Here is a 22,525-nt window from a genome sequence, read left to right on the forward strand (position 1 = left end):
GGGAGGAGTGGAGGAAAAAGGTGAGGACTCAGGAAAGAATCTGGCTGAAGAGCAGATCTAGAAAATGTGAGAGGAAACTGGAAATAGAGACTGTGGTGTTAAAAACAAACCAAACTCCAAGGCAACAATAGCATGTTAATCAGGGGGCATCTGAGAGTTTTAAGAAACATTCTAATATCCTTACACTGTCAGGAAAATATTGAAGATATAAATTAACATTAGATGTTAAGTATGCATGTTAAAATATCTAGATAACTAAAGAAAGAAGTATTGCATATAGTCTCTAAACTAACAGAGAAAATGGAATCTCTATATATAAAACCCTAATATGCAAATAGACCGAACAGCAGAACCACCGAACAACCAGTCACTATGACATGCACTGACCACCAGGGGGCGCATGCGCAACATGGCAGGCATAGGCAGCAGAGCACGGAACATGGCGGGCAGGATGGTGGAGCAGGTGAGCAGGGGTGCCAGACCAAGGCGGAGTGCTGGTTGCTATCATCGGGGCAAGCCTCTGCTGATTACTGAAAAATCTTTGCTCCCACATGCTGCAGCCCGCCCAGTGCTCGCACCTGCTGCCGGCGCCAGCCCCGCTCGCACCCACTGCTGGCACCTTGGGCCAGTCCTGATCACTCAGCGCCGTCGGTGGGTGCAAGCAGCATCTGTCCGCCCTGATCACCCCGAGGGCTTCTGCACCTCCCCTTGCTCCTGAGGGGTTATCGGGGCAGCAGCCACCACTCACACCTGCTGCTGGCCCCAGTAGCTCTGTGCCATCAGCGGGTGCGAGTGGGGCCGGCACCGTCAGCGCACGGGAGCATTGGCGGGAGCAGAGCTGCTGGCAGACAGAAGACCGGGGGGCCGTGGCAGGAGGGGAGGGGTGGGGGCGTGTAGGATGGGCCAAGACCCACCCCTGTGTCCACCGTGGCCCGCAGTTCCTTTCAAGGTGCACGAATCCGTGCACTGGGCCCCTAATGAAATTATAAATACAATTAGTCAAGCAGAAAGCAATAAGAAAAAAGAAACAGATTAGGACTTGTAGAAAGCAATAATTAAGATGGCTGATATAATCCAAATATATCAAAAGTCACAATAAATGGACTTAATTCTATAGTTAAAAGCCAATGGCTTTCATTGGATAATACAACAAAATCCAACTATATGCTAGTGTAAAAGACAGTTAAAACTTAAAAAGTGAGAAGGGATGAAAGTATAAAGATCCAAAAAGATAGTACCAACAAATACCAGCAAAATTAAGTTCGATACCTCTATTAATATCATACAAATTGGACTTTAATGCTTTTTCCTTTTAAAGATTTTTAAAATTGACTTTTAGAGCAACAGGAAGGGAGAGATTGATGTGAGAGTTGAGAGAGAAATATCAATTGGTTGCCTGCAGCGAGCCCCCTAGAGCGTGTGAAGCCCACAACCCAAGCACCTGCCCTGACCTGGAATCAAACTGGTAACCTTTCAGTGCATGGGACGATGCCCAACCAACTGAGGGACACCAGCCAGGGCTGTTTTTTCCTTTAATGAGTATTAAGTCATTACACAGTGACAAAAGTTTAAAAACACCTCTATGATGTAACCTTCTAAACTTAATAATAACCTAATAACCTACCTACAAAATATATGTGAAAATAAAGAACTCTATAAGAAACAAATAGACAAACCCATCATTACAGGGAAACTAACAAAATTAGAAATAAAGATTTGAATCAGACAATTAATAAGCTTTATCTAAAAGACACATAAAAAATACCATAGAACAGTGACTGGAGAATACACAATCTTTTCCAGGCACTTAAAATACTGGGAAAAACTGAACATAGAGCAAGTCTCAAGAAATGCCAAGGACTGATCATCAACCACAGTATCCAAACAGAATGCAATTATGGTAAAAATCATCAACAACAAAACAACTAGAAAATACTTCTTACAAAAAACAACAACAAAAAATACTAAAAAACTCAGTATTGAAACAATCACAATAGAAATTAAAACAAAAATATTTTTTTTAAAAAAAAGAAAACAAAACTTACTTCTTGAAACTTGTAGAACACACCTAAAGGGATACTTAAAGGGAAATAAATAGCTGAAATGCTCAAATTAGAAATAAAAGATTAATAAGCTAAGTGTTCCTTTCAAGAAGTTAGAAAAATGAAAAGTAAGCCTAAATTAGAAGGAAGGGAAATAAAGATAATAGCAGAAACTAATAAAGTAAATGTTTCCTTCTCTCTAAATGCAGAAAAATCCTTCAATAACATATTCCAACATCTTTTCTGATTACATTTTGTTTATTAATTCTAGCTATTGTAGAGAACTTGAAATAATTTTAAAAAGGGTTTCTGGGAAAAACAACAACCAAAAAAACCTCAGCATACATCATACTTAGTACATTCATTTTAGGACCTAAAGCAAGAAAACAACCTTGCTATCACTACTTCATTCATATTGCCCTGTGGGTATTAATCAGAGCAAACAAGAAACACTGAAGAAATAGAAGTTATAAGGAATCATTAAAAAGAAACTAAACTACTGTTATTCATAGATGCTATGACTAATCATATAAAATGCAATGCATTCGCATCAATAAGAATTTAGTAAGTTTTCTGGATTTAAAGTTAATATAGATAATTGGACTTCTCTACATGAGAAAATTAGAAGAAACAAACAAAAACTCTGAAATGAATCTCTTTGCCAAATAAATTATTAAACAATTACAGATTTTTATGTTCTGAGTTTTCTTGAGGTGAGTTTTGCAAATGGAAGATATTAGATCTGACCTGTATAGTTTCAGAAAGTGAGAAACTGAAGCAGAGACAGACAGAGACAGCAATGGAGAAGTATAAAGGGTGGGGAGGCAAACTACTTTCCCTGAACACACAGTAGTCAGAAATGTTTATTTGGCAAGAATCTGCTGAAGAGTTTGCATATTCTGACTAAAGACTCTTACATCTGGTTATCTCATACTCCCATCTAGTGGGAAGGAGCATACTATTCTACTACAGGATGTTGTCTTCATTCTTGTTTTTTGGTTAACAGAAACAATATAATTAAGCATAAAACTGTCACACTGCTTTTGGATCAAGTGTAAAATCACACCTTTCTGAGGGGAAAGAATTGGGGTGGGAATTTAGTTCTGAATATAGATAAAGAGGTCCATATGTGGCTGTGAATTATGGCATACATCCTAATAATTAGCAAGTGATTGACTAAAGAAGTAATAATGTCACAAGGATATGTGGTGACTACTAGGCTTCTATAGCTGTATAACATGTGCACCACAAACCAAGGGAAGTTAGGTTTTTAGAAACTGCAAGATAAATAGTAAAAGAGTAAGTGAAATAATGCCTGCTGATTTCTAAAGCATGAACTGTAACGAACTGTAGCATGGATAAATAAATTATATTTACTGTGAAAGTGATATATGCATATTAACCGATGATATCAGAGCCACCTGTACTCTTTTTCTTACTTTTTATCTTGGCTGTTATTGGAAGATTCACATTTTGAGGAAACCTGTTTTCTCTACTGACCCCTTAACCCACCCAATATACTTTAATTAAGCAAGTAAAAATCAGGTTAAAACAGTACACCAATAGCAACAGGGATGAGGGAAAAGAAGTAGCTAAAAAAGTCATAATATGCTCAATTATCAGTTTTCTGAGTGGGGAAAAAACCTATAATTGATTAATTACAATTTTTTGAAGTCACAAATATATAACAAGCTCATCTGCATCCTCGCTCCATGGTTGCGAGGTGACTGGCACTAACAGAGCACTTGGCAGGAATGTGACTTAAGAAGGTGGAATGGCTCTTTCAGCTGGAGTTGTCATCACTGGAACAGTTGGAATGACTACATACCTTCCAATCACTTACACTGATTATGCAATAAAAAGGGACAGCTACAAAACACTATGCAAAAAGAAACCTAAAAAATGTGGGCCAGGGACTAAGAGCTATCCATTGTGGAAACCTGTGCTCTTTACTAAATTAGTTTTAAATAATTGTTTTAAATATTTTGCAGCAGTACTTTATATTTGAACCTCCCATATTTAAATTAGTAAATTTTATTTTTTAGAAATATGTTTTAAGAACTTTTAAAGTCATTTGGAAAATATCTGAAAAACTTCCTATATAATAAAAGGCTAATATGCAAATCGACTGAACAGCAGAATGACCAGTCACTATGAGGCGCACTGACCACCAGGGAGCAGATGCTCAATGCAGGAGCTGCCCCCTGGTGGTCAGTGCACTCCCACAGGGGGAGCGCTGCTCAGCCAGAAACCCTGAGCTGGGCTCACGGCTGGCAAGCGCAGCGGTGGTGGCAGGAGCCTCTCCTGCAGGTACACCACCCCCCCCACCAGTGCATGAATTTCCTGCACCGAGCCTCTAGTATTAAAAGGAAAACCTTACTGAGGAATTGGGGAAGAAAAGGATACTGTTATCTTGGCATTCAAAAAGGGGCATGAGAATGAGTGGAGCATTTATCTCATTTAATTTCAGTCTGTAACCCAGATTCCATCCTTCTTAAGAAAATGAAGGACTTTTAAAAAATGGTTTTATGAAAAATGAAAACAAAAACAGGACATGGGTAAGCACAGTACCTATGTGGTAGGGGCTATGTTTGTAAGTTAGTATAGTATCTTTCCTCAGATGAGTCCTAAATAAGTTTTGATGATATATGTACACTTAGAATACTTTGTGCTTACTATATTCGAGTTATACTAATTGCTAGCAGTTATTTCAGGAGCATATAAATCAATTCCCATACTCAAGTGCAATCGCCAAATCTCTACATCTTCCAAACTGTTCTGTAGAGTAATTCTCCCCAAACTCTCCCTGGGATGTTAATTATACAGGACGGAAAAGGAGGTGAGGAGTGTCAGAATTTAGTTTAAAACAGCCATTTTTATGACTTTTAAAAAATGCAAAGGAAGTCTGGTAGACTGGGAAACTCTAAGGTGTTGGGAGAGGAGGATTATTTGTACTAAAAATTTGTACATTAATGCACACACATACAAAGATTAATATGCATGACAAATCAAAACTTCATACTCACAATTTTATATTAAAACTTCAGAGTTCTTTCATTAAATCCTAGACAGTACCAAAATTTACCAAAAACACTGCCTCAAAAACACACACATAGATTTACAGTTTCAAGCCAAAGGCATTCAAACTATCCCTCATCCTCTGAAAAGAGAAATGTTTTTATATCCCCATTTGTAAAAATTATTTTCCCAAGGCAAGTAGTAGCAACTGGAGTGCTCTAACAAGTTGCCAGTATTCACAGTGATTTAGAGGCATGGCCAAGGCACTGCTACAAACCATAATTTTAAAAGGGTTGGAAGATGCCCTTTTATAACAGGGATACACATATATGGACTTAAGTGTGGGCGTCTGTTATAGAATTCAACACAGGCATGAGTCCATTTATGGTGGGGAATTTTTAGTTTCAGCCAGCTCCACACCAATCAGGCATTCTCTCAACTGATCTATGGCTCCAATAATATTGCTATACTTTCAATATAAAATAATTGGCTATAAACTTCTTAAAATCTTGGGTTTATGTCTTACATTTCATAAATATTTGTTATCTCTAAATATTCCTTGAAAGTGTGCCCAGAAGGTAGTACTTTTTATTCAGTAAGTGTCAGGCATCCTGAATCTTCTATTCTCTAGTCTTGTAATCACTGGTGCACTGAAGAAGACTGACGAAGGGGAGCGCTCATAGTTAAAGGGCCCCATGTCCACTAAGATGTCTATATCACAAAAGTACCACACTTTAGAGAAGACACCTGGTGCTGTTTTAGGTTCACTGGTCATGACAGTGTACGCCTGGGCCTAGTTTCTGCTCTGTGATGTAGAAAGGTGGTGGTGATAAGGAAGGTTTTGGCAAGCTTGGATCCAAACTCCAGCTCTGCCATCTTTAAACCATGTCTTTGGTAGGTTATTTGACTTTCCTAAGTCTTTGATTTCTCATATATAAAATGGGAAAACTACCACTTATCTCAAAGGTATAACCAGGTACATAAAATGTTGTGATAAGTAGAATTTTAAGATGGTTCCTATCACCTTTACTCCCAGGTGTTACTTTCATGATCATGTAACTTTACATGGCAGAAGGGAAATTATCCAAATTTGCCTAATTTAATCACATGAACCCTTAACAAGCGATGAGTTTTCTCTGGCTGAGAACAGAAGAGGAAGGCAGAGAGATATGAGGTGCAGAAAGGATTCTAAGCACTGTTGTCGGCTTTGAAGATGGAAGTGCTCTGTGTGAATATGAGCGGCTTCTAAAAGCTGAGAGCAGCCTCTGGCTGACAGCCAGCAAGAAAACAGGGACCTGGCCTATGATTTCAAGGAAATGAATTCTACCAACATCAGCAATGAGTCTGGAAGCAGACTGTTTCCCCAGAGTCTCCAAATAAGAGCCCAAGCCGGCCAAGATTTTACCCTTTCAGGCCCTAAGCAGAGAATCCAGATAAGCTTGCCCAGACTTCTGACCTAAGGCATAAACGGATGTTGTGTTAATTAATAAGTATTGTTTTCCTGTGCCTCCCACCAAAAAATCTTATGTTGAAGCCCTAACCCCTGATGTGACTACATTTGGAGATAAAACTTTCAGGAGATAAAGTTATATGAGGCTATAAGAGTGGGGCTTTAATCTAAAAGGACTGGTGGCCTTATAACAAGAGGGAGAGGGAGGGAGGAAGGGAGATCTCTTTCCATGTGCACACAGGCTAGTAGTCCCTCCAGAATTATAAGGAAGTAAATTCCTGTTAAGCCACACAGTCTGTTATAATCTGTTATTGAAGCCTGACAGACAGATACTGGGGGCAAGGAGGACTTGTCAGAGGTAGCGCTTGAGCTGAAGCATGAAGAATAGGAAGGATTTTGTGTTTCCTGGTGGTGAGATACATGGTCTTTCCAGGCAAAGGAAACATGCAACAAGGCACAGAAATTTCAGGTAGCAGCATCCATCCAAGCTGTTGGAGCACAAGGTACTTGGAGGGGGAGTGGGAGAGAAGGCTAGGAAAGCAAGCTGAGGCCAGACACTGAGGCTTCACATCAAAGGCCAAAGACTTAACCTAAAGGATCAAGTTCAGTGGGATGGTACCAAAGGTTCTTAAGTATTGGGAAGTATAAATAGTATCCATTTTCAAAGGACCACTCTTGTGGCTGCGTAGGAGGACAGACTGATATAAAGTGGAGAATAATTTAGCTCTGACATTCACATTGTGCCTCATGAAACCCATGGGTCCTAGAAGTCAAGGGTCACCATAAAAATGGAGAAGGCGGCTAAGTGGGCAGGTTCCTGGGACCCCATGCCCACTTTAATCACAGCAGTTGTGTGGCCCTAGCCTCAACCTGGAATCTTTGTTACACTCGGGACAACCAGCCTATAATATTTTACTTCAAAGACTACTGAAAAAGTGGGTGATCTGTAGGTCAAGGACACTACCCTCAAAGCCTTCCAATTGTGGTGAAAAAGTCAGAGAATTATCAAGAATTCTCAGAAAAATATATCTGGACTCCTGCCAGGAAGAAGACAGAACTAGTACCATGTGAATGGGCCCAACCTAGATTGGGGGTCATGCCAAAGCCCTAGTCTTTCATGGCTCTTAACATAGCCTAAGACTACACCTAGACAAGTGATTCTGTGTGGAAACAAAATTGTAAAATAATTTTCATGCCACAGGGATCTACTCTTATCTGATATATTTTTACCTCAAAATATCAGGTTGTGACCTGAAATAGGAAAATAATATAGAGCAAACAAAAAGTACTATAAACTAACCTTCTGGTTTACAGAAAATATGTTATCATTTAGGAATGAGCTTTAAAAATCTCATAGCAATTTTTCGCAACTGTACTCGTATAGCAGAACTAGAGTATTTTAAGATTGCAAAGTAAGAACTTTATGCCCAGCAGAGGGCAGTGTAGCTCTCCACAAAGCCCTTATGAGCACAACAGAGAATGGTGAGCATACTAGGGGCTGAAATATTCTAATCCATTAAAACTATTTTGTGTCTGTCTAGTGACTTTACTTTTCTAAAACATGTCAGATATATTGCCTAACAGTTATCCTTGAAAAGGTAGCACAAAGATGAGCTATTAAAGCCTTGTAGTAATTAAAAAACTCCCTGGAAAAATTTAGCTCCCTACAAATAAAAAAATGATATGATCATTTCTGGGAGGGCTGAGGTTTGTGTTGTCTTCACTATTTAAAACAACTGCCTTTTTGTTTCCTAAAACTTAAAAGCTAGCTTTTTTCTTTTTCTTTTTTTCTTTTACAGAGAGAGGAGAAATATTGATCAGTTGCCTCCTGTATGTACCCAACCTAGGTTTGTGTCCTGGCTAGGAACAGAACCAGCAACCTTTCAGTGAACAGGATGATGCACCAACCAGCTGAGCCACACTGGCCAGGGCTAAATAAGCTGGCCTTTAAAAGAACCTAATATCCCATCGTTTTTTGTTGTATTTTTTTTTTACATTCTTTTTTAACTTACACTGTACACAGCCTTTTATTATAGAGAGTTTCCTATGGAAATAGGCAGTTCAGAGTGGTTCTCAAGTGAGGTTCATTCTAACAGGCAGCTGACATCCTAATGATGTATTCTGATTATTTTTTTCCTTCTAACAATAATGTGCTAATTCTAGCTTTGAACAGATTTAGAAACTACCATTATGGTCTTGACAACCATTGATGAACACCATTCATGTTCTTCATAAGAACAGGTTTTAAATACAATTTTAGCTTTATATGATATACACCATTACTTTTAAAACATGAAGGTAAGATCTACACAAAATTCACATTTTTTACCTACTAATATTTGTCCTCCATATATAGGCACTTGACTCAAATCAAGACACTGGCAATCAATTATCATTTTGTTGTTATTCTCATAAATTCCAGTGCTTCAAAATTTCTCAGCAATAAATTTATAATGGAAAATTTTGAAGAAATCCAGATTCAAGTTTCCTGATAATCTGGACCAGAATGCCCAATCCATCATTCATACTTATTGTTTATTGCAAATATACAGACAAAGATGTGCAAAGTTACCAATAATTATAAAGAGACTAATCATTAAATTAATAAACAGTCCTGGGAGATTACCACAAACCACAAAGAGATATACTCGGTATTCTAGATTCCTAAGAAATCTGAAGGACAGCAAACAAATTAAACAATTCTAAATTATGGCCCAATTAGCTCAAACTTTACAGGAAGGCAGACTAGCTTTATTTTTTATTTCTTATAAAAGAATGTAACAGATCTGCAACTTAGCAACCAAGCAACAGAACTTGTAAGAGATTTGCACTGTTTGAGAAAGCATTGCCAAAGAGTAGAAATTCCTAATGTGGTTGTAGTTTTCAAAATATTACCTCCAGAAGTGCAGTTCAAATCCTTCACATTTTTCTTTGCATTTTAAACAGGGGGCTCCAAATCCTTGCTCATGACCTAAGCCCATCTGTTAAAAAGAAAATAATGTGGGTTTATTATTACACATTTTAAAAATCTAAAAAACTCAATAAATTCCACTTTCAATTCCACTTACCGCTCCTGTTTAAAAAACTTTCAAACAAATCTTTTATGAGTATTACACTGTTTAGTCAATGATGACACCCAAGTATGTATATGGGGACTCCAAGTACATACATAACATACTTTGTATTCTTATTGCTTTTTTCAAAAAAAGAAAAGCATCAGAATAAAATTATATAGAATATTGCAATTTGCAAAAAGTCATGAATTGGTATCTTGGCCACTACATGCCCTGTATACAATATGTACAGGGAGCTTAGAAAGTAAGCTTGGCCCCAAATGACCTATTTTGTGTAAAATATTTTAGGCAGTACAATACAAATATTACTTATATTATGATAAATATAAGAATAGCAACAACAAACATATATTGGATGCCATGGAATTGAGATAAGTATGTATACCCTCATAAAATGCTTATAAAGTAGACAACATTATTCTCAATTTTAGAGATGAACAACTAAAATTCAGAGATGTTATGGAACTTGTTTAAGATCAAAGTGTTAATAAGCCCAGGTCTGGCTAACTCTGAGGCATGTGCTTTTATGCCAGGGTGGGAGTAGGGGAATTACAATTGCCCTTATTATAACAAAAGAATGTTTTTCTTTACCATATTAAACAATAATTCTCAGGAACTTCTTGACACATGACCTGAGTGCTGAATGGGGGAGGAGGAGATGAGGGAAGGACACAAGAAGGCAATGGAAGCTCTTTTACCCAACTATTGATATAATAGTAAAAAAGATCAACCAGCTTTGTATCAGCACATTGGCCAAAAAAATAGCTTATTTTGTGTTTTAAATACCACATTAGTGACTACTGAAAAAAATCATTATCTCCTAGTGCCTGGAGAAATATTTCAAGACAGACACACAACAAATTTTTTTCAATGGCACCATTTTGTAATGCTACCAAATTGTGTTTGTCACTAAGCATTCAAAATCACATTATAACTTGTTCCTTGAAAGATCAGCCCAGCCATGTCCTGAAGTTTAATAATTTTTTTTTTCACATAAAGAGAGCACTTCCTTTTTTTCTGAAGAAAAATACCACATCCTCTTACCATAACTAAAGGCATATTCAAAACCAGCTAGTCCACCCAGCTGCTTGGGAGAACCCAGGTTATTTTAAGTAAGACCATCTCAAACATGCTTTCCAATGGTGAAAAAAAGCTGTCCAACATTAACTAAACTTCATCACCTTTGCCACGTCTACATTATCAATTTTCAAAAGAATAATCATTCTCCAAATTGTATATTTAACTTAAACACTAGAATACACTTTTTTTTTTCTCTTGAGAAATCAAATCGTTTCCTTATCACAGATGATTATTGTTTGCAATACAGAAATAAAACGGGCTAAGCAAAAGCCAGAGATGACTAATTCGAGTTTTCTGGTCTTTTATAAATGCACTAGAGGCCCGGTGCATGAAATTCATCCCCTGGGGGAGAGGGGTTCCCTCAGCCTGGCCTGCACCCTGTCGCAGTCCAGGAGCCCTTGGGGGATGTCCTACTGACGGCTTAGGCCCGCTCTCTGAGGGAGCGGGCCTAAGCCGTCAGTCGGACATCCTTAGCGCTGCCGCGGAGGTGGGAGCGGCTCCTGCCACCGCCGCTGTGCTCGCCAGCCGTGAGCCTGGCTTCTGGATAAACAGTGCTCCCCTGTGGGAGCACACTGACCACCAGGGTGCAGCTCCTGCATTGAGCGTCTGCTCCCAGGTGGTCAGTGCATGTCATAGCGACAGGTTGTTCCACTGTTCAGTTGATTTGCATATTAGCCTTTTATTAGGATAATTAAAGTGTTTTCTCCATCACAATACTCATAGTAAAATGAATAGCTAATCTACAAAGGTGTATTCTTTTTCAAGCCCTTTCTAGTTTTCCATTAAGGAAAGTTAACAATCCTGAATTCACCTGGTGTATGGAATTGCTTCCTACTGTGTTCCATGCATCATCTGCTAAACTCTGATCCTAAATGAAAATTAAGATTACATTATAAAGGCTTAATCACATAACTCGTTTAAATCAACTACTTTAAAACTCTCTGATGTATAATTCTCAGTAAGAAATATATGTTACCTCATGACACAGAACTTACATACACACATACAAACTCATGTGTGTATAAGTATGTGCAAATCCTGAAACAAATAACTGAGACTAAGTGTGCTTCTGCCTTTAAGTGAAATGGGCACTAAACAAATTTTTGCCTGTTTTTAAATCTGAATCCCCTGGTCTGAGCAACACTGGGCTTAATAAAATACTACAAACATACTGAAAAAATACCATTATATTTTTTTATTTCTGGATGAAACTTATAAGGTCAGCTAATACCACTAATAGAACCTCAAATAGCAGACATTTTATACTAAGTAACTCACTGCTGATCTACAAAATCAGCCTTGGAAAAGAACAAGTTGTTTCTTTCCTAACTGCTTTTTATTTTCTTAAAATAGTTGTCAAAGTTTTATTAGAATTATTAAAACTGGTAGTATTCCATGAATATCTGCTCTTTTAAAGTGCCCCACACATTTTTGTTGCTGAACAGGCCTAGGCTTTCCCTAATATAGGAGATCAGGAAGCTAAAATCCAGAGGAGGTGACCCCGCTCGTGGTCACACAGTTAGTCAACAGCAGGTTAACCGAAAACTGGATGTCTGGCTCATGCTCCAGAGCTGAGGGGTAGACCTCTATAGAGTGCCCAATAGGAGCCCTTCAGTCTTCTGAAGAGATGATGTCCTGGCTCACTTTGGTTTCAAGGAAAAGGACTACAAGCCTCCAAAGCCTCCTGCGACGCCTCTAAGGAAGAAGACTTTCAGAGAGCTTTCAAAGGAAGATTTGGATCTGTCAGGAAGTAGGGACAGCTCTTTTGAACAAGTGATGCTTGAATTGTGATTTCTTAAAAATGGGAAGAATCTAAGTCAGCAAAGAGGAGGAAGAAGTTCATTCAAGGCAGAGGGGATACCACATGGGAAGGCCTGTGGCAGAAGAAGTCCTGGTAGAAGCAAAAGACATCTTCAAATATGAGAGGTGACAGGGCTAGCCTTGAGCAGGCAGAGTGGGTGTTTCCTCCCTTTCCTTTTCCTTTTCCCAAGGAAGAAATAAATGTTCTCAAGTAGTTGGTACCAAGTCTTGGGCTACCAGGTTTAACAGTGAAAAAGATATTCCCAGACAGGATGAGACTGTAAGGGAGAAGTGCTACCAAAACCCAGGCAACTGGGCTGAGTGTGGGAGGACAAGAGCCCCTCTCATCTCTGCTCCCCACACCTCAGAGGGGCCACCCTCAGGAACAGTAGGAGACCTGACTGAGAAAGGCAGTAACTTGAGGAAATGGCTCTACAGCCTGCCCTGGAAAGCTCAGAAAGCATTGCTCCAGTGTTCTTCCACCCCTGTTCGCCTGACTGGAAGGCCCAATTCATCTCCATTCAGGCTCCTTCCAGCACAGTTGTGACCACCTAAAACAAGTATTACCTCCCTACATTTCGTTTTTTTCAAATGCTCAAACACAAGGAGTAAGGGGACTCTGAAAATATCCGAGAGAACAAGTACATGAAAGAGGGTGGAATGAGGTCGTGGCAATATGATACACTCTCTCCTACGATAACTCAACGGAAACAGTTCTAATTTAAAATAAACACCCAAACAAAAAACACACCTCATTTCCAAAACCAGTTAGTAGCTAAAGCAACTAGAGAGAGTTTCAGACTGAAAATGCACTTATTTTGGGGGGAGTTTCATTTTGAGAAATTATTTTACAGCTATAAATATCTATATATATAAAGAGCCAGGGGCCATCACAACCGAACCAACGACCGAACAGACAACCAAACAGGCTGATAGGGGTGACAAGGCCGGCAGGGGGGTTAGAGAGGGACGGCCAAACAACTAAGCACCAGGCTGCGTGGGGCGACCAGCCCAGCAGTGGTTAGTGAAGGCTGACCAAACAACTAAGCACCAGGCTGCATGGGGCGACCAGGGTGGCAGGGGGGCGGGGCAATGAGGGGTGACCAGGCCAGCAGGGGGGGACAGTTAGGGGCGACCAGGCTGGCAGGGGGGCAGTTAGGAGTGAACAGGCCGGTAGGGGGGAGGCAGTTGGGGGCAACCAGGTTGGCAGGGGGGGCAGTTGGGGCAACCAGGCCGGCAAGCGGAGGCAGTTAGGGGTGATCAGGCAGGCAGGCAGGTGAGCAGTTAGGAGCCAGAGGTCCCAGATTGTGAGAGGGATGTCCAACTGCCAGTTTAGCCCCGTGGGGTCCCAGATTGGAGAGGGTGCAGGTTGGGCTGAGGGGGAACCCCCCTGTGCATGAATTTTGTGCACAGGGCCTCTAGTATAGCTGTAAAACTTAAACCTAATTGACAGTCAGCACTGAAGATCTCTAACTAATGCCACATTACTGGGTGGGAATTTCTTCCATATGCTTACCCTCTTTATCAACCTGTGAGGATAAAAAACCCACAATGCCACTCAAACAACAAAGATAAGTGGTTCACCAGCTAGTGTTTTCTCTGTTTAGTAGACTGCATGTTCCAGACTGAATTATAACCAGAGTGCTATTACGTTCTCTAATCCAGTTAAACCCAATGTATATAACATTGCACCGGAGAAGACATGGATCTACTAGAGTGAGGCAAATTTCTTCTGCTTCTCTTCCCAACCCAATTTAGGCATCTGTATTCTCCCCTTCACAAGTCAAGCACATATCAGATAAAGGGAATGTACTAGTATTAACTCTATAATAAAATGTGCTTCAGAACCACAGCTGCCCCAGGCACAGTTTCTCAAGGCTGAATCCAATATCTTTCAGGGCCAAGGGTCGCAGGAGCTGGGATTCCCTAACTCTTCCTAGTCTCAGTTCAAGATCTGAAACCTCCCCTGCCCCAAGAGTTCAGGTAATTTCTCTCCCTCCTTCATGCTGTGTTCAGGATTCCCTCACTATACCTCCTCCCTTCTCTCTACCCTCAACAAACACCATACCCTCTGGGCAGGGTTCTCCTTTCCTCAAGAGCCATAACTGTTCCTCTTGGACATCTAGATCATGTAGGTTAGTTCCTGCCCAGGTGCCTGGGTTCGAGAATTTTTGGTGAGGGGTAAGAACAGGAAAGGTATGTGGGGGGGTTGGTGGAGAGCCCAGAAAGCTCCTCAGCTAAGGCACCCTGACTGTTAAAGTGAAATGATAAAGAATTACATGGCAATATATCAATTATGTCTCAATTTTAAAAATTACATGGTTATAGATACTAGAGAACTAAAGAAACAGAGAACTATAGGAATGTAGAAGGATCACTGGAGGAGAGTCGGAAAAACTGGGATCTGGTAGATCTGGTCACAAGGTGTCAATGTCAAGTTTTAGTGATTTTAGGTGTCTTCCCTTCCACCCCCAACACCCCACCCCGGGCTTCATCTATGACTAATCAACTAGATGAACTTGAAGACAACTCTTAATTCTATAATTATGACTGCAAATTATGTTTTATATTAACTTTATCTTAGTTTGTTATTCAATATGGTCATCTGCTCAATGTTTTAAACACTAAATAGAAAATAATTATTTGAGAAAGCAACTATATTATTGGCTCTTATAAATCAGAATTGTCTGAACTTAGTTTGGAAGAATAGTTCATAAAGTACACATAGAAAACAAAAAACTTTAAGTTTTAAGGGATAAGACTCAGTTCTGTTGCATGTAATTATTTCAACAGCAAATATGATATGGTATTCCCTGCAGAAGCAACACTTGGTGACAAGTCCCAAAGCTGTCTATTTCATTTAATTTTAGTAACACATTCTGGATAGCATCAATACAAGGATATAACAGATTAAGATATCTTCTTCAGTTCCAAAGAAAGCAGATCTTTTTGATTGACTATATTTGTAAAACCTGTAGTCAGACTTTGAGAATACCTACCAAGTTCCTTTGAAAATATAAAAACAACCACAATATTTATCCTGAAACACAAGTCATAGAAAAATATTTTTTTTCTATGTGCTTTTTCTATGTGCCTCAACTATAGGCTCCAGATACCAAACTTATTTCCCTCTGATCTGTGCCTCCAAATACCCTCTTATCCCCTGCTTATTTTAGAATAAGAAATGGGAATGTAAATTTCTCCATATTCATAATTTCAGGCGACCCTTCTGACCCAGAAAAAGGTATTGCATATCAGATGGAGGGAAAAATAAATAAATAAAAGAAGGGTGGGGAAGATATAATGTTTCAAACATAATTTGAGTGATTTGAAGACCATTTGGATCTGGAAGATATTATGCAGTATTCAGGGTGAGATCATCTGATCATGCTGTTTTCATAACAAAATTTTCTTCTGGAGCAAGGAAACATGTCATTACAAAAAAGGGTAGTGTTACTAAGACTTCTTTAATAATCTTGAAATGAAGCTGACCAAAGTAGATTGTATGAAATATACATATATAATCCCCCTTCCTTTGTCTGTATGTATGTATATGTATATGTCTATTTATCTACCTATCTTATATGTATACTAGAGGCCCAATGCATGAAATTCATGCAAGAGTAGGCCTTCCTTCCCCCAGCTGCCCCTAACTGCCCCCCGCTGCCAGCCAGTTCGCCCCCAACTGCCCCCCCTGCTGGCCTGGTCACCCCTAACTGCCCCCCCTGCTGGCCTGGTTACCCCCAACTGCCCCCCCTGCCAACCTAGTTGCCCCTCACTGCCCCCCCTGCTAGCCTAATCGCCCTCAACTGCCTCCCCTACTGGCCTAGTCACCCCCAACTGCACCCCCCGCCTCGGGCCTGGTCACCCCTAACTGGCCCCCGCCAGCCTGGTTGCCTCTTACTGCCTCCCTGCCAGCCTGGTCACCCCTAACTGCCCCCCCTGCCAGCCTGGTTGCTCCACGCAGCCTGCTTGTTCGATCGTTTGGTCATTCCTCACTAACTCCCCTGCCAGTCTGGTCGTAGGGATGATAGTCAATTTGCATATTACCGTTTTATTATATAGGATGTTTTTTGGGAAACTATTGATACTTGGTCCTTTGTTGGGTACAAAGAAATGTTAATTTAAAGTTTAGTATTTTAGGTATATTATTAGATTTAATGTTTTCCTTTTCATAATTTGCAAATTACTTTGATTTCAATTTTTATGATAAAAGTAACCATTTATAAGTAATCATTTCCCATACTAATTAGAGTACCTACCAAAGCTATATTAATTGGGTTCTCTAGAGAGGGGGCATTTGATTTAACATGACCAGGTATTCTGGTCTAGTATAGGGAACAGGTATATTTTCCTAAACAGAATCTTCTTCAGAGTTTTTGTGGTAAATTGCAAATATGGCCACAATTTTTTTACAGTACTTCCTATTAAGAAATGTAGTCTATTTTCCTACCTTGTGAATTTGGACTGCCAATGGATTGATGGAAGTAGTGTTATGTGTACTCTAAGCTTGGACCTCAGGAGACCTTTTTGCTTCTAACTACTTTCTTGGAACCAGCTGCTGCCATTTGAAGTAGCCCAGCTCAGCCTGCTGGAGGATGACAGCCCCCATGGAACAGATGAAACATCGCAGCTGAGGCTCCTCTAGACCGTCTGTCCCAAGGTGCCTGCAGATGCAGTGAGCCAGCTGAACTCAGCACAGGGTGCTAAAATGCAGAAGCATGAGTGGAATATCATGATCAGAAACTACAAAATAAACAGTTATAACAAGCCACTATGTTTAAGGGTGATTTTCTTAGGCAACAAAGCATAACTTACACTCCTGCTAACTACTGGGATGCAAGTGAGGTATGGAAAGGGTTTACCCTCATAGCCCTCTGTACATATGAAAGGATAAAGAGTCAGGATACTGTAGCTTCCTTGATATCATTGTTCGTTTCAGAACGGCCCCTCTCTCTAATACAGTCAAATCTAATTTTGATTTGCAGTTATTCCATCAAGATGAAGGGAAATTATAATTAATTTGCAACTAAAATTTGATCCTAGTTGTCAAAAGGTGGTATAGGAATGTTTTGAAAGTTGCCTGTTTCCTCTAAATCGTTAGACAAATCTAAAATGACGTCTATGTGCCTTTCATGCCGAGAAGTCCTTGGGCTATAGTCTGAATATAGGACAAAAAGCGTATGAAATCAAACCACTTCTCTAATGAAGAAAAATCAAAAGATGGGTCAAAAATTAGTTAAGAGTCTTATGTTTACACACCACATGTAAACACAATTCATTTTTTGCAGGGTAAGGGATGGTGTGAAAAGGCCTGGCAGTAAGTAAATAATTTAAGGCATCTGGCAGGAGTGTTCCTGCGTCTCTCCCCTCCTTTTCTCCATTTACTCAAGACCCTTATTTGTGCTTAAAAATTTTGTTTTTGTTCTAAATGCCTCTGGGTGCCATTCCTGAGCAAAAGTGGGTAATGAGATTGTTTGTTGGATGCTCCCTACCCCAACCCTTGTTTTCTGTGCCTTCTCTTCATTGGGTTTTACTCCCCAGGTCCCTTGGATCCTCCGACTCCCCTGGGTAGCCTCCTGGAATGGATCTCTCAGCCAGTGCCCCAAGCCTTTCCCTTCATTCTCTGCTCTGTGAGAAACATCTGTACAGTAAAACCTCGATATAAAGGACTAATTCCGGTGAGGGGGTGTGTCTGTTAAAGTTAAAAGTCCATAATATAATAAAGTGGGTTTTCCAAATGCATATGTTAAAAAGTTAACAAATTAGTTTACCAATTTTTACGTATGAAGACATGTTTGCATAATTAAAATTTGGAACAGACTGTGGAATCTCAGAGCGAAGTCGAAAGCCCACTGTATAATAAAGTATGTGTTCCAAATACCTTATGTTAAAAAATTGACAAATTAGTTAGTTTACCTGTCTCTATGTAGACATGTTTGTGTAATTAAAGTTAAGTATGTATGAAAAGTTTAATTTTACAGAAAAGTTTTCTATATGTATTACTATAATTTTAAGTTTATACTGAATAGGTCTAGTAAATGCGTGCATTCACCAGTTACCATGAGTAAACAAATGAGCATGGCTGGGGCGTGGCTTAGTGCACATGGGAACAAGGGCTGGCAGGTGTTAAAACTGCTGCAGAAAGTCACCAAGTGACAACAGAACCAGTTACTGCGGGTGATTCGATATAATCATGTGATGTAATCACGTGCTAATCTTCTGTCAAACATTGTTTACAAGCAGTGACACTTGAATTTAAATATGTAGACTATAGTTGTATATATGTAATATTTATATTGGCAAAATTACTACAGTGTTTTTCCCAACATGGGACCTATTTGCTAAAATTTGTTAAAAATAAACTGAATTAATAACAAAAAATAGCCGGTTAATTTCATTATAAACAAATGTTGGTTAAAATCATTTTTAAATTAACAGGGTGTTAATTTTCACGTATGACACATGGACCAGAAATTTTGCCCATTTAATCCAGGTCCGCAAAATTGAGGGTTTACTGCATTATTTTCTTTTCTTGCATGTGCTCTGATTAGATATTTAGGGAATTAGTGCCAATAAGTCACATGATTGTACAGTCACCCTCCCCTTGCCCTCACCCATCTGTTACAACAGGTTACTCCTAAAAAATACTACAGTGGGGCCTTGACTTACGCATGTCCCGACTAACGAGTTTTTTGAGATACCAGCTATCTCTCCGCCGATTTTTTGCATTGAATTGAGAGAGTAATTTGAGTTAACGAGCTCCTTAACAAGCTCCTTAACGAGCTCGGTCTCGGAACGAATTAAACTCGTAAGTCAAGGCCCCACTGTACTACAGCCCTTAGGGTTGGCACAAATGGTGGCAATACTCAAGTGTTGGGTTACACAGAATCTACACTAATAAAAGAGAAACATGCAAATTGGTGTCACTCCATTACACCCACCAGACAATCGGATGAGTATGCAAATTAACCCAACAAAGATGGTGGTTAATTTGCATACACAGGCACTGAGCAAAGACTGAAGGCTCCGGCCAGACTGAAGACTGAAGACTGCAGTAGAGAAGCCAAGTCTCACTGTGGCTGGACCAAAGGCCTGGGTCCCGGATGCTGGAGGAAAATCGGTGCCAGCAGCCAGGGGAAGAAAGGCCTAGTGCACGTATCTTCATGCAACGGGCTTCTAGTCTATAATAAGAAAAGCTTAATATGCTAATTAGACTGGGCATCCTTCTGGACAACCTTCGGGATGAAACCGGGGCTGCGAGGGAAGCCCGGGTCCCGGTTGCCTGCCAGCAGCCATGACCAGGCAGGCAGGCAGGTGAGCGATTAGGAGCCAGTGGTCCAGGATTGTAAGAGGGATGTCTGACTGCTGATTTAGGCCCAATCCTGAGGGTCCCGGATTGGAGAGAGGCAGGCTGAGCTGGGGGGACCCACCCTCCCGTGCACAAATTTCGTGCACCAGGCTTCTAATGTTGTCATAAAATGTTTGATAATATATCCAGGTGCCTATTGAATGGTTTAAAGATCTATGAAGGGTTTTCCTCCCTGTACATTGGATTTCTCAATAATGATTATGATACATCTGTTTACTGTCTATGCAGACACTATACTTTGTGCTTTAAAACAGCGGTCGCCAACCTTTCGAACCTCACGGACCACCGGTTGGCGACCGCTGCTTCAAAGGTTTCCTTAAACCAGTGGTCACCAACCTTTTGGACCTCACGGACCACCGGTTGGCGACCGCTGCTTCAAAGGTTTCCTTAAACCAGTGGTCACCAACCTTTTGGACCTCACGGACCACCGGTTGGCGACCGCTGCTTTAAAATATTCATCTCCATTATCCTTAAACCCCGGTAAGATAGGTGGCTGTAACCCATTTTCAGATAAGGATCCTGAAGTTTAGATGGTTAAGTAACTTTGCCAAATCCACACAGTAAGTTCCAGGGCTAAGAACTGAACACAGGATTCTAAGGCTGATAATCAGTCTTGCTGCAATGCCCTCCTGCGCTCCAACCTTTTGCTTAAGGTATCCAATGATCTAAGGAAGATGAAAGATTTGTGGAGTCAACATGGTCCGGACCCAAAAGGGGAGCCAAGCACAGCCTACATCAGCTAAACCTCAGTGTGACATTTCCTCCTCTACCTCAAGCAATGACACAATGTATTAAAAAAGAATCAAAAGTAGGATAGATCCTAAACTGTAGGTTTGGCTCCTATGCTAGCTCAGTGACTTCCATAATTCAAACCCATGACCTGGAAAAATGAGTAATTACTGCTGACCATGTACCTTGGCTTTACTCTAGAAGAATCAAAACTAAAAAGGTAATAGTATGAATAGCACGAGTTTACTGACTTTTCACAGCCATGTTCTTTCGGTTCATGTTATGTATTCTTCCTGAAATGCCTTTTTTTTTTTTTTTTTTTGCCCAATGAAATGGAATTTTTCCTATGAATGTTGTTTCTGCCATAAAATACTCCCAACCCACATAATTACAATTATTTACTTCTGCTTCTGAGACTTCATAATAGTGGTCTATATTCCTATTATTGCAGCACTACAAAAAGTGTGGCAGTCCATGAGACACATAAGCAAACTGAGAGTAAGCAATTAGCAAATATTAAGCAACTTGATGCACTTAATAATTTTTTTAATTGGCCTTGCATTTGTCTTTTTTTAGTAATTTATTTCATTTTTTTCATTTATTTTATTTTACCCAGCATCGTAGTTAATTCACACACCTACCTTGCCCACTAGCTAGCTTGCCAGCCTGCGTTTTTTAAAATCTGCCCAAGCTGACACCACAGTGTTTTGGGGATACGAGCTCAAAAGGTAATATAGATAAAAACTGAGTTAAGATTTTTCTGTAGTCTTACATTTAAACTGCCCTCTTAATAATCTCTATGAAACACAAAAGGTAACTTTCTCTTGTTTAGCCCCAACTGTTTTTACTGTAGGCCAATATCAGTAAAGGGAGGCAGTTTCTTTCCTTCACTTTGTGACTCATTCTATCATGGCTTCCATGGTGCTACTCAGAGAAACAAAATATCCACATAATATCTGCATGATCATTTTTCAATGAAACATGATATCACTTTATCTTCAAAGAAAGCAAGGGCAAGTTCACTGTGGCTACAGACTTATTAGTAGACTCATCACCAAGGCATTTGTCTGAGGCTTTCAACCTTCTTTGCTGGTCAGATAAAAAGCTGTGCAATGGACACACAGAATCCTTTTTGAAATATTGCGTGGTGGTCAGAATGTCATTATAATAAACACAAGATGAATCATTCATGTTTTTAGGATGACTCAGCATTTCAGAGATTAATCATCCTATATAATAAAAAGGTAATACGCAAATTATACATCACTCCAACACACAAGTTGGCTGCCACAAGATGTCCATCAGGGGAGGGCAGCTGTGGGCAATCAGGCCAGCAGGGGAGGGCAGTTGTGGGCAGTCAGGCCTGCAGAGGAGGGCAGTTAGGGGTGACCAGGCCTGCAGGGGAGGGCAGTTGGGGGCGACCAGGCCTGCAGGGAAGGGCAGTTGGGGGTGACCAGGCTGGCAAGGGAGGGCAGTTAGGGGTGACTGGGCTAGCAGGGGAGGGCAGTTGGGGGCGACCAGGCTGGCAGGGGAGTGGTTAGGGGGTGATCAGGTTGGCAGGCAGAAGGGGTTGGGGCAATCAGGCAAGCAGGCAGGCGAGCAGTTGGGAACCAGCAGTCCAGGATTGTGAGAGGGATCCCAGGTTGGAGAGGGTGCAGGCTGGGCTGAGGGATGGACACACGGACAAACACACACCTATGCATGAATTTCATGCACCGGGCCTCTAGTATATACATAATAGTAGTCTTACTGTCAGCAAATGAGATCCCAGCAATTCTCATTGCTGCCTTCTCATACAGCTCCTTCCTTTAAGCTTTGCTCAAACCTGAGCAGCCCCTAATTCTTTCTGTTGTTGTTGTTTTGATATATTTTTATTGATTTCAGAGAAGAAAGGAGAGGGAGAGAGATAGAAACATCAATGATGAGAGAGAATCATTGATCGGTTGTCTCCTGCACAACC

General features: G+C 40.3%; 1 protein-coding gene across 2 annotated transcripts in view; it reads right to left on the reverse strand.

Moving 5' to 3' along the window:
- The window catches only part of TES (testin LIM domain protein), a 44,756-nt gene that overhangs the window by 15,620 nt on the left and 6,611 nt on the right, over window positions 1-22,525 (reverse strand). Inside the window, exons 2-3 of one of the 2 annotated variants that reach the window (XM_036328916.1) lie at window positions 16,918-17,170; window positions 9,406-9,491 (exon numbers count right to left, since the gene is read on the reverse strand). In XM_036328916.1, the coding sequence (XP_036184809.1) occupies window positions 9,406-9,491 (86 nt within the window). In that variant the 5' untranslated portion in view covers window positions 16,918-17,170. The remainder of the gene's footprint in view (window positions 1-9,405; window positions 9,492-16,917; window positions 17,171-22,525) is intronic. The other variant, XM_036328914.1, reaches the window with a different exon arrangement.

Source organism: Myotis myotis, unplaced genomic scaffold (genome assembly GCF_014108235.1).
Source record: "Myotis myotis isolate mMyoMyo1 unplaced genomic scaffold, mMyoMyo1.p scaffold_m19_p_11, whole genome shotgun sequence".
Classification (NCBI taxonomy): domain Eukaryota; kingdom Metazoa; phylum Chordata; class Mammalia; order Chiroptera; family Vespertilionidae; genus Myotis; species Myotis myotis.